The sequence below is a fragment of the Montipora capricornis genome, unplaced genomic scaffold (genome assembly GCF_036669925.1).
Source record: "Montipora capricornis isolate CH-2021 unplaced genomic scaffold, ASM3666992v2 scaffold_49, whole genome shotgun sequence".
Classification (NCBI taxonomy): domain Eukaryota; kingdom Metazoa; phylum Cnidaria; class Anthozoa; order Scleractinia; family Acroporidae; genus Montipora; species Montipora capricornis.
In genome coordinates this window covers 5001-17500 of record NW_027180227.1, presented here as the reverse complement: position 1 = coordinate 17500, position 12500 = coordinate 5001, and the positions used below count along the sequence as shown (strand labels likewise).

Sequence of the window (12500 nt, the reverse complement as noted above, 5' to 3'; positions counted from 1 at the left end):
GTCAGGAGTCTACAAGCATTATTCCGTTGCTTGCATGTAAGAAGAGTGTTACAAGTCATCAACATGCATTCCAATTTTGTGAGCACGAGAATGAAGTAGATCTGATTCGAGAGGAGCTGGAGTGTTTGCACTTCCCAAGGATGTTGAAACCTGGACTATTTGTCCACTTCATCGAGGAAAGTGAGGGATAGGCTGGACAAGGAAGTCTATTTCAAGGTGTAGAGTGCCAGTTCAAATTTCTAATCATGGAAAAGGGAAAAGAAAGTGGCGAAAGGAGATAGAGGAATAAGCAAAAAAAATTCCCAATTGATCTTAAGGATGACGGGCATTTTTGTTCAGGCAGGATCACGTAATACCGGTAATCTTTTCCCATTTTCAAATTTTCAATTCAGTGTTTCCGCCAAGTTAATCTATGTTTTCTTTGAAGGTATATGTGTCAACTGTAAACAACGTCTAAGGAAAACAGAACAAGACGACAAAAATCAAGAATCTGAAGTCTCTTTTAAAATGCCTAACTTGACACTGGTATGATGAAGTAATTTATTGATTAACGGTTGTTGTCGGTTTTTAATACACATTTTGGTCACGGCACAATTGTTTGACTCGTACATTACAGATAACGGTTGAACTGGTATGATGAAGTAATTTATTGATTAACGGTTGTTGTCGGTTTTTAATACACATTTTGGTCACGGCACAATTGTTTGACTCGTACATTACAGATAACGGTTGAACTAGGCACCCTTGTTAGCTACACAAGGAAGAACAAATTCATTCTGAGACAAGTATATAAATGGTCACATGACATACATTTTGCAAAAACCGCAAACTTCAATCGCATATGTATGTGTGTGTATTAAGCCACTGTATATTAGTGATCATAAATTAGTAACGTACATTCGAAAAATAATATTAAAAATATTAAAAATCACTCTCTTCATGCATAAAATAAACAGTTGGTTCGTTTTAACTTTAGGATCAAGCCAAAGACGAAGACCTCACAGTGGCAAGTCCAGGCGTCTCTCAATTGGACGATACCGAATGCTTTAGAAAGAAGGAAAATCCCCAAGAAAAAAATTGAACAAATATCTTAGTTTCAGAAATGTAAGTCCAGTCTGCAGCACTCTCTTGATACCTTGGGAAAATGCGTCAGAGTGCACTAAAAGATTTTATCACAGAAAAGCACAACAAGGGGTACATACTTGTCTCAAAGAAATTGCCCCAGGACAATCAGCTAAGCTACTTCAAAACTTAGGCATGAGAACCCTGGAACGTTCTAGCGTTGACTGTGTATTAATGCATGCTCTCACTACTTGCTATGAAAATGCAGACCACTGGAGCTCTCGGCGCCAGATATTGTCTATGATGGCTGATAAGGTTAGCTTTAACGAATTGCTCAGGTGGATACCAGACTTAACCAGGTATCGCTATGACATCGCCAGGCACCATATATTATTGCATGGTCAAGGTGCAGCAGTACCACTATTAAAAACCCTAGGATGTATGTGAAAGAAGAGAAACTCGATCACTTTCTAACATTCATAACAAGTAACCACGTAGTACAAGATTTACCTTTTGGCCATGCAAAAGATACTCAAGCTTTCATCTGATGCAGAACTAAAGATTCCTAATGTCGTTAAAACACTGATACCAGAGCAGATAATCTGCAGGTATCAAGGCTACTGTGATGAAGTAGGATTTAAACCCATGAGCCACGGCACCTTATGGAGAGTCCTTAACGTGTGCTCAGCATCCACCTAGAGTCTCTTCAGGGCTTGGATTATTTTTCAGTGGCTGGTGCAGAAGCCTTTGACAAGCTGCAAAGAGTGGTTGATAAACTTGGAGATAAATATGAAATGGGTCATTCTTGGGCCAGAAATCGGATTACAAGGTAAGGTAAATTTGAAGAAAAAGTGTACCACTGAAGCTGAGAAGTGAGAAAAAGTGCTTTTCTGCTTTGTCCCATACCAGTCAACTGTAGCTAGCTTATAGTATCATTGGCAATGATAGTTATAAGGGTCCTTAAAAACCAGTCCTTACATGTGCAAAGGATCATGAAAAAGCCTCTTGTATATTTATTCATACTTATCGATTTCTTTGTCTCCCGTCATATCAGGTACACGTTTCAGAGTGCTCATTGGTTGCAGATCATTGCAGAACGTTTGCACTTAGTGATCCACATGACAAAGATTTTGCTGGTAGTTGTGATCATGAGCACAATATGCAGTGTGACAGATGTTATTCCCTCTCCTCTGCTTTGGATGAAATACAAGTAGTTCTTTCAAATGCCAAGTGTTCGAAGGAGGAGAGAGAAGAAATGGAATATATTGTGTCACCCTCCGTAGATTGTATCAGTGCTTGGAAAGCTCACCTCCTTAGAAACATTAACCAAGCCTGCGCGAGACAAGAAGTTCTTGAGAATTTGGATCAGCATTTGGTCCTGTTAGTATCAGACTGGGCAATGAAATTCTTGCCAAAGAAGTACTGCGAAAGCCAGCCAGCATGACTGGTTCGGAAAGAGAGGAATCTCTTGGCATCTTACAGTAGGCATACGTAAGAGTGGTGATGGACAGGTGGAAATGTTTACCTTGGTTCATACATTCCAAAGTTGCAACCAGGATAGCTGTGCTATTATAGCTATTTTCGATGATGTTCTTGACGAGTTAAAACACGTTAAACCAGGTGTGAAAAGTGTATATTTGAAAGAGGACAATGCTGGATGCTACCATTCAGTATCAACTATGCTATTGATTGCACAAAGTAGCTGTAAGGCATAACATCTCTCTTATGCACATCCATTTCTCCAATCCACAAGGTGGAAAAGGTAGCTGTGATCATAAGGCTGCTTTAATAAAGAGGCATATGAAAATGTATTTAAATGCAGGCAACAATATTGAAACATCTGCACAGATGAAGGTTGCAATGGAATCTTGTGGAGGAATAGCTGGTGTAAAAGCGATGCTTTGCGGCCCGCAACCCTCTGTAGACTTAAGAGTAAAATGGGAAGGTGTAAGCCTCATCAACAATGTTGAATATGACACTGAAGGGATCAAAGTTTGTCGAGCATACAGAGTTGGCCCTGGGAAATTCGTGCCCTGGAGTAGCTTCGACCTACCACAACAATTCCCCCAGCTGAACAAAATCGCAGCACCTGATGAAAGCTCAGCAAGCTTATTCGTTGCAATCAAGGCAAGAAAGAGACGCTCTTTACCAAAGATGTCCCCTAAAGTCGACGAAGAGAAAAGCGATGAAAAAGACGATGATGAAGATGAAGACTGTGATGTTGGCGAGAGGTTGTATTTTTGTCCAGAGGAGGTATGCATACGGTCATTTCGGAGATACAATTCACTGCAAAAGCCCCTTCACTGTGAAGGCCACAAATTCATGATAGAGCACAAAACGCTGCATGACAAGGCGATGAATCTGTATGCAACCAAACTTAAATATGGCGCTAGCGCTATTCCTGAATCTGGTGGGGAAATGGGTCTACCACTTGAAACTGAAGATAAAGTCTTACCTATGGACTGGGCACTCAAGTATTCAGCTAAAAAGAAGAGGTTCACGGATACAAAAAGGAAGTACCTGATCGAGGTTTTTCAAACAGGTGAACGCACAGGTCAAAAATCCAACCCTTCGCTTGTGTCAAAGGTCATGAGAACAGCAAGAGAGTGATGGAACTCGTATGTTTAAGAAGGAAGATTTTTTGACACCTCAATAAATATCCAGTTATTTTTCGCGCGTTGCCGCAAAGAAGACGATTTAGAACAACACCAACTAGATGTGGAAAATGATCTGCAAGAATTAACAACTGAGGTAATGGATGAAGTGGCGTTAAAGCACCTGTTTATGTTTCAGTCATATGACATTTGTAAATTGGCATCTCAATGTAAATTGTCAAAATTCTCCATTGCAATGCTGCTTAGGACTTGACACGTTGTCAATTACAGTAAAACGACAGAAGCCTTGCACAGATCTTCTAGAGAAACTGGTCTCCACCTGTACCTGCAATGGGCAGTCCCTTACGTGTTATATATGAAAGAATTTAGGAAGGTAGGAAAGGGGGTATCTTATCCACAGACGGGATAAAACCTTCTTAGTCCACGGTGGAAGCAGAATAATTGGATCTCAGCAAAAGAAAATAAAGGGGGAAGCTTCCCTCTATTTTCTCTTCATCTCAGTTATTCATTATTGAACTTTTGTTCGATATTAATTTTTCCGTATTCGTTATTCTTTAATGGAAACTGTAAAATTCTTTGTTTTGAATGTTCCAATGCTAGATATTCCCTTTTCATTTTCTCTTTTAACCGTTATTTGTTATTCATTATTCCGCTACCACCCCTTGATTCTTAAGGCAAACCATTTGATATTTCATTTGGTGGGGTGAGTAGCTCTCTATAATGAAAAACAAAATATGCCAAAACACTGATTACCCAACAATCGTTTTAATTACTTTTTAACTGTCCTTCTTTAAAAAAATAAAAAGGTGCGCTGAAGCTACAAGCAATTGCAAAAAGGTTGAGACACTGAATGGAAAATCCACCTCTTCTTCCTAAAACCCCTCTTCTAGCTCATAAGAAAAGGCTGAACGCACCTCCCTCCCCCCTCCCCTTTTTCAATGATGATACCCTTTAGTCTGAGTGCCAAGTGGAAATGGAAACAACTTTGCTTGAGGGGGAAGGGAGGTTGGAGATGTGCTGACTTGAATGACACGCATTGTACCGTTATCAACAGTGAGTGTCTCAACTCTTTTTGCAACTGCTTGTCTCGATGGTTGTCGCGGGTAATTCAGCATTGCGACTGAACGGAACAGTCAATAGGTTCAGCAAAGCAGAAAAAAAGGAGCTTGAACTGGAATAGACTTTACGGCGTTCTAGTTGGGTTCTAATTGATAAAAATAAACTTGAAAAGAAGTGCAAATTACCCATTTCTATTTATGACGTTACAGACGCTGTTTTGTCGAGTAAGCGCGGACAAAGTTTGTCTTTCGCAATGATATTGCTGATTTCATCTGTTGAAAGTTTCCCAAAATGTTTAGGTGAGGTGCAAAGAGTCATTCCAAATTATTTATCCAAGATAATTGTCCAGTACTGAACTATTTCAAAGCACGTAGGGTGTTGAATAGTGCAGGTGGAAATTATTTCCAACACCGGTTCACAGTTGCCATATTATAAATCCGATTGAGAACGTGTTCAATTTAGTAGAACGCGAGTTTCAGCGCCTTGCCATACAGAATACCTACGAGACTTATCAACAGTTTGCTGAAATAGTGTAATGTACACTTTACGCCATGAGCGGCGACACTGTTATTGATAATATAATCTCTTCAATGAACAAGCACTCAAAGGCTTAAAATGAACGATAATGGTCAGCGAACAAAATGCTGAAAAGCTGTCATTCCTTGTAACAGGTATAAATCTCTACAATAAAAGTAAAGGACGGTTCAAAACAATGAAATAAACAGGTTACGGAATGATAAGCTTGTTAGTCTTTTATTAACTTATTAATACGTCACCATGTCCACGCGAACATCGTAACCAGCACAAATACATTTTCGTCCAAAAAAAAGGCAACCTTTTCCCTTTTTGACATGCAACACATGCAAATGGCGAGAAAAACAACCTGAGATAGACTTTTCATGATTACAAAAGCAACAGGCAGTTAAAAGTTTTCGCAACGGTCTACATAATTCCAACGGTCTACACTCGAAAAAAAATTTAGGATGTAGATAAGATTTCATTAATTCTACTGTAGACCATAGACCGTTGACGCAACCATTGCATTACCCGTGCCTCACGCCATGGCCACTGAGTAACAGAAAACCATTAAGTTATTCTAAAACAAAACTCGCGAAACATTTTGCACATTCTCGAATGTCCTTTAAAACTTAGTGTTCAGGGATTTCAACCCACTGAAATACATTAGCTTACTATTGACCAAACGGACATGTGTTCGTATGAAATTCGATCCTACCTCACGGCTAACTGAAGACCACAGACTGTCACTGGGAATATTTTCAAATTAAAAACGGAATCCATTGCAAATTGCAGTGAAAGACTAAATTTCTGCAAAGAAGTTCGTCCTGTTATCACACAGCAGAAGAAGCACAACACTCATTTCCCTGCGTACCATTTACGTAAACAAAACGTGATCGGTACAATCTATGCACGCTTGTTGTGTGCGCTCTGATTTCAACTAAGACTTCTTACAACGTATTGACACTTTCAACACCAAATTTGACATCAAACCAACCCAAAACTGTGTTTGTTGCCGTCAGAAAATGTGTTCAAGAGGTACAAGAGGTAAACACCCAATTTCGTCCTAAATGATTGCCAATTATGGCACTTTCAGCACAACTAAAAAAAACACACTTTCAAACACCATTCCTCACTACGCAAACCTACCCGAACTAAACAAAGTTTACAATACAACTGTCATATATGCAAGCTCTCGCCCCAAAAAACAAATAGACAACCCGGCAATACAGAGGTAAAACAACTAGACAAGCAATTGCAAAAAGGTTGAGACACTGAATGGAAAATCCACCTCTTCTTCCTAAAACCCCTCTTCTAGTTCATAAGAAAAGGCTGAACGCCCCTCCCTCCCCTTTTTAATGTTGATACCCTTTAGTCTGAGTGCCAAGTGGAAATGGAAACAACTTTGCTTGGGGGGGGGGGGGGGGAATGGGGGTTGGAGATGCGCTGACTTGAATGACACGCATTGTACGGTTATCAACAGTGAGTGTCTCAACTCTTTTTGCAACTGCTTGTAGTATTTTAAATTTTCGGAGTTAAATAATCAAATTAAAGGATGGAGAAGGAAAGTTTACGTAATGAAAGAATGATGTATATTTCATTGTAGTTATTAGCATAAATGTTCACGTGCTGTCCGCCACACCAGCGTTTGGTTGTATGCCAGAATTTCCTGATTTACGGCAAGTACTTTTTACAAAAGGCAAAAAGGCCTTCACTTCACTTGCAAAACATCTTTGGTTGCCGTTTTTTCCTTTCTTTTTAATTTAAAGGAGTTTTCTGGGAATGTGTGATTGTTTACAGTAATCAGTTCGTCGCATAGCTGGCAGTAGACGCGGTCGATGGCCCATAACTCAGCGCTCATACATTTACCCACGCTGATTTTTTTACAATCACATATTTGGTATCTTGCTCTTTTGTAAACGAAATGACGTTTGAAAAAATGGGGTGGCACATTGCAAATAGATCTGTTGTTTCTGTGGTATTTCTGATGAGAGGAAAAGTATGCCTATCAAATTAATTAGAATCAATTTCGCAAAATGACTGAGAATTTTAAGAAATGCCTAAAACTTATCTTCAAGGGCTGATCCACACTTTTTAGAAGGTTTTATGAAATTAATTTATTGAATTTCGCCACACGTCGCCGCCCAAGTTCACACAAATTTAGTAATCTCAAGGCAGCGATTTGGAGATATTTGAATTTTTTGAGCTTTGCCGCGATTGTCTGGTTTTTGCTGACATCTTCTCTTAAGGTCATAGCTACATTTCAACCTACATTGGAATAAACGGGCTGTTATTGTCAGCCAACATGATTCATACTATGTAAAAAAAACGTCAGGAAGCTGTGCACTGGTGCGTTTTCTAGGAAACAGATGTCGCAATTTGCACCATCGTCAGAGTGCGATCTGTCGACACGGGCGTGTAAAGAATTGTGACACTCGGCCCACATATTCCGTTGGCAATCTGGGTAATCCCCATTGATAAGATGAATGCCGACCTTTTCAAATTGCTCACCCATGGATTTCTAAAATACGAGTGTCTTACCAATTACAGAAATCAAAATCCACAACCATTGCACATACAAATTTTTAGTTTCTAAAGAAACTGTGGTGCAGCATCAGTGGGAGAGTGAAACAGGAAAATTTGGTTTAATCAAACGTGTTGATAAAGGTCGAATTACCACCGTGAACGATTTTGGGTTTTCTTTGGGTCGAAATGCACTTGCGTTCATATGATTTCCTATAAAAGATTTAAGTCTCCCAAGGTGATGAATTGTTAGGATTCTGTTAAATAACTATTCCGATTGAAAAAATGCATTACGATGCACATGGCGTGTATGAAAAGCAATTGCTTCTCGGCCTTTTGGCTTAGATAAGTGTCCCTGACAGGGTATTTTACCCTGGTACTTTTTCTCGTAGTTTTTGATTAAGCCTATTTTATCGCAACATTCCAGGCCAGCTGAGAACTGGGGTGCAGTATTTGTTCATGGTGGGGATAGTGCAGTAGTCCCATTTCTCAAGAATTTTTGCTGCTAGAAACTTTAGACACTCGAATTTACTGAACCTGCACTTTTCTTTCTAGACAACGTATTTGCTGTCGAGTTTTTGCCTTCAGCCCACAAGCCCTTTTAATTTGTTTACACAAGCATCGAACAGAAGACAGTCGCGAATTCATTGAAACTTTCTTTACTGCCGCTTTGCATTGATCCACATGTTTGTGCTTGAAAAACTCTCAATTGCAACTTTTTGCAACCAGCCCAGAATAGCTGGGACAAGGGTATTGCTTTAGACACCATTTAATCATCGAGTTTTTGCCTTCAATGCACGCTGTGCTAAGCTCATCTCCTTGGAAGCTTGGGTTGCACTTGACATCTATTGGATTTTGAACTACACTTATATACTAGGATTGACTTTGTTTATAGACCCTTCTGTAAACCCTAGGATTGTCTACAAAAACCAATTGCAACAACCTTTAAGAAAAACATAGACCACATAAAAAAAAAGTTTCTTTCCCTACCTTTGTGCTTTGCTTCCAAAGCGGTTGTCAAACACACTTTAATGATCCGAGATTACTACGAGTTCTAAGAGTGTTCTTCACTGAGCATTTTGGATAATTTACTGAACATTTGGCGGACAGAAACAACCAACATATGCAGAACCTGACAACCACAAAATCGATTGATAGTGTGCTGTCTCACTAGCAATGACGGGAACCTCAATTACAGGAACAATCAGCAAACAATCAAGCAAATAACGAAGTATTTGTGAGACACAGGTCTCCTTCACTCCATGACATATGAGATAAGTGACAAAATATGAAACTCTTTTATCCCTATGTCTCAGGAAAAAGAAGAGATCACCGCTAAACATCACCGGAAGTGTTAGAAAACAATGAAAAGTTTTTACCTTGTCCAGATTGTTCAACAGTTATGCCACAGCCACCTTGAAATTCTTCTTGGTCTGCTAGTATGCCATCATCTCCGAAGTCCACCGCAGTGTCAGCATTGTTTGTTTGCCCCTCAACCCAATCTATACTCTCAACATTGCCACTCCAGTTTATCACATCATCTTCACGTCCCCACTCAACAATGTCAACACTGGTGTCTGCAACTGCTTCAACACCCCAGTCTATCTGTTGATAACAAAAAATGTGAGAATAAGTAACTTTATTTCAACTCGAGTTGATGAGGCTGATTAGGCCCTTAGCAAATACATGCTAATATGCCGAGAAAAGTGAAATAAATAAATAAATAAGTAAATATCGATATGTATATATACATCATCAATTAAAAACTAACATTCTAACTATATCAATAAATAAACAATCCTGACTCTTAAAATTATTACAATGAATCATAGAAATAAAGGATATCATTTCAATTTGAAACAGCAATTTGCACAATTACGATTGACTTTTCACAAAAGAATGTGCATTAGAGAAAAAAAAATCAGGGGTCTTTCCTTCATCTCTTACATAACAACCAAACACCAAAGTTTTGAAGACCACAAGACTGCTTGCTCTGAAAACAAGTTTTTTGAGTTTTTTGTTTTTGCTTTTACCTGTAATCAAAACGTACCAGCAGTTTACGTATTTCTGGATCTAGATAATAACTACAAATGCAGTGAGATGTGCGGAATCAAGAACTGTATCCATGCAAACAAATAATTCTGCTGTATGCTAAATTAGTTGTACCCGGTAATGAGTGCTAGATGTCATTTTAAGTGAAGCTATGATCCTCGCAGTTATGAACGCAATTTTTGCAATTGCGTAAAGAAGCCTGAAAAATTCAGGACTTCAACGGGGTTTGAACCTGTGACCTCGCAACACTGGTGCGACGCTCTGACCAACTGAGCTGAGCTGGTCATTTGTGGGTTCCAATGTCTCCATGAGGAACGAATCAATGATGAAATAATATATGAAACGGATCATATACGAACCGCGGATATGAAATCAAGTGAAGCTATGATCCTCGCAGTTATGAACGCAATTTTTGCAATTGGGTTTGAACCTGTGTCCTTGTGATACCGGTGCGATACTCTCACAAACTGAGCTTCAAACTCAGTTGAAGTCCTGAATTTTTAAGACTTCTTTATGCGATTGCAAAAATTGCGTACATAACTGCGAGGATCATACCTTCACTTGATTTCATATCCTCAGTTCATATATGATCCATTTCATCATTGATTCATTCCTCACGGGACAATAAAGAACCCACAAATGACCAGCTCCCAACGTCAGTGGCTTCATAGCGCAGTTGGTTAGAGCGTCGCATCGGTATCGCGAGGTCACGAGTTCAAACCCTGTTGAAGTCCTGAATTTTTCAGGCTTCTATACGCAATTGCAAATATTGCGTTCATAACTGCGAGGATCATAGCTTCACTTGATTTCATATCCGCAGTTCATAAATGATCCATTTCTTATATCATTTCAACATAGATGTCATTTTATTATCTATTTGCCATATTACAATGTAACTAATGACATTGTAGGTAACGAAAAGATCTTTTGCCAAGCTCCTTCCATTACTTGTTGTACAGTTAGAGATATCTCCACACCGATACAAAAGATTGTCTTTGATTTCTGGTTGTTTCAATGTCATATCGAGATGAATGAAATAATGTTTGCTCTACGAAATACTTGCTAAAATGTTGCAAATCACAGGAACACGTATAAAAGTCGGGTTTTAGCGTGAACCTGAGCTTAAAATCCATGCTGGCAACCCTCGATTTCTACTTAAAGGTTAGACCAAGGCTACAAACACTCTATAATGCAAGACCGAGAGTGGCACTTGGAAAAATGAAGTGTCTACAACTTCAAAGACCAACTTCAAGACCAAACACTGCAGACACACAGACAATCGAGGAAGAGGAAATGTTATGGAGTGAACAAAGTTTATGTGACTGTTTTCACAGAGTTCTTTCCCACAAAATGTGGTGCACCTTTACTGCCAAAAAGGTTCACTGCTAGCGGTCAAAGAAGTCACATTGAGTTACTGAAGCAATAGCTTAGTAGACGTCCTCAATAACTGTGAAACAAGGGTCCATTTTCCATGCCCTAATCAAAAACCCTGAAACAAGTGTTTGTTACAAGAAGCAGCAGCTCTGCATAAACAGCATCAACAATAATTTGATGAGGAGTGTTGGAAAGAACACAGCTATGGTGAAACGAAAGCGGAACTTGACCAACCACACTGCAAGAAAGACCGCTTTGACAAAACTCAGGCCAGCAAGCATAGAGACAGTCGATAATCCACATGACTGGCCATGAAAGTAAAAAAATCTCTTAAGGAATAAGATGAAGGTAGAGACAAGGAAAAACTTTCAGAACTTTCTCTTCCTGCAACGACTTCAACATCTGAACAGGTGAACACAAGAGGCGATGCTTTCAACGCGCAAAAACTTCCACAACTGCCAAGTCGTTACATTTAAAGTGATTCAGGGGCAATGCGGTTCTCCAAAGTTTTCAGAGGAGAGGTTTGCTCCAAAATAGTCCTCCTTTTTCTTTTTCCCACCAAAAAGCTAATACAAAGATCGTTTGCTCACATAAATGTCATCTACCAACGTGCCTTAAAACCTTATGAAATCCTTCTTTAAACTAGCTTGAGAATCGAAACTGGCCGCTGCCATCCTCAATGAACTTAGCAACCTGGCGATCTAGGCGTGACGTCTTTCGGTCAGCTTTATTCTTATACAAGTATTCTTGTGGTCATGCCTTTTTGTTCAGCTCCATTTTGCTCCAACAGGAGCCCTAGAGATAGCAAAAGAGGAATTTCTTTCCACCGTTTACCAATTTCGAAAAGAAAAATTGCTAAAAACTGGTTATAGATGCTTGGAGAAAGAAACCTAACTCTGTAGAGAAAGTCAAACAAGATGCCATTGAAAGGAGGCGAAAGAATAACGAAAGAAGAGAGGTACGTCATTTGAATTTATTCTAAAGTACTTCATAAAATAAGCCGGGCTCGTAATTTTTAACAGTCATGCAGTTTTTCCTCAAAGTCTTACGTTGTAAATATAGGTCATACATTTCTAGTCGCAGTCTCAGTGTCAATTCCACTACAGCCATCGACAACAAGGGGATAAAAAGCTCACTCAGGGACTTACGATAAGATCAAGAAAATAGCTCTCATTTCCCCCACTAATTTGTTTCAGACAGTGATACAATATTCTCCTTAAAAAGGCCCCAAAAGGAAACACAGACAGTGTTGACCAGTGTTTTCACAACCTTTCATGAAAGGGATGGCAGCAGGAAGCC

At 39.3% G+C, this 12500-nt stretch overlaps 1 protein-coding gene across 1 annotated transcript in view; it reads right to left on the bottom strand.

Annotated features, from left to right (window-relative positions):
- Nucleotides 1-10398, bottom strand: part of LOC138036590 (uncharacterized) — a 24840-nt gene extending 14442 nt beyond the window's left edge. The window contains exons 1-2 of the mRNA XM_068882728.1: nucleotides 10383-10398; nucleotides 9155-9412 (exon numbers count right to left, since the gene is read on the bottom strand). Of these exons, the coding sequence (XP_068738829.1) occupies nucleotides 9155-9412; nucleotides 10383-10398 (274 nt within the window). The remainder of the gene's footprint in view (nucleotides 1-9154; nucleotides 9413-10382) is intronic.
- Between the last annotated feature and the right edge of the window lie 2102 nt (nucleotides 10399-12500).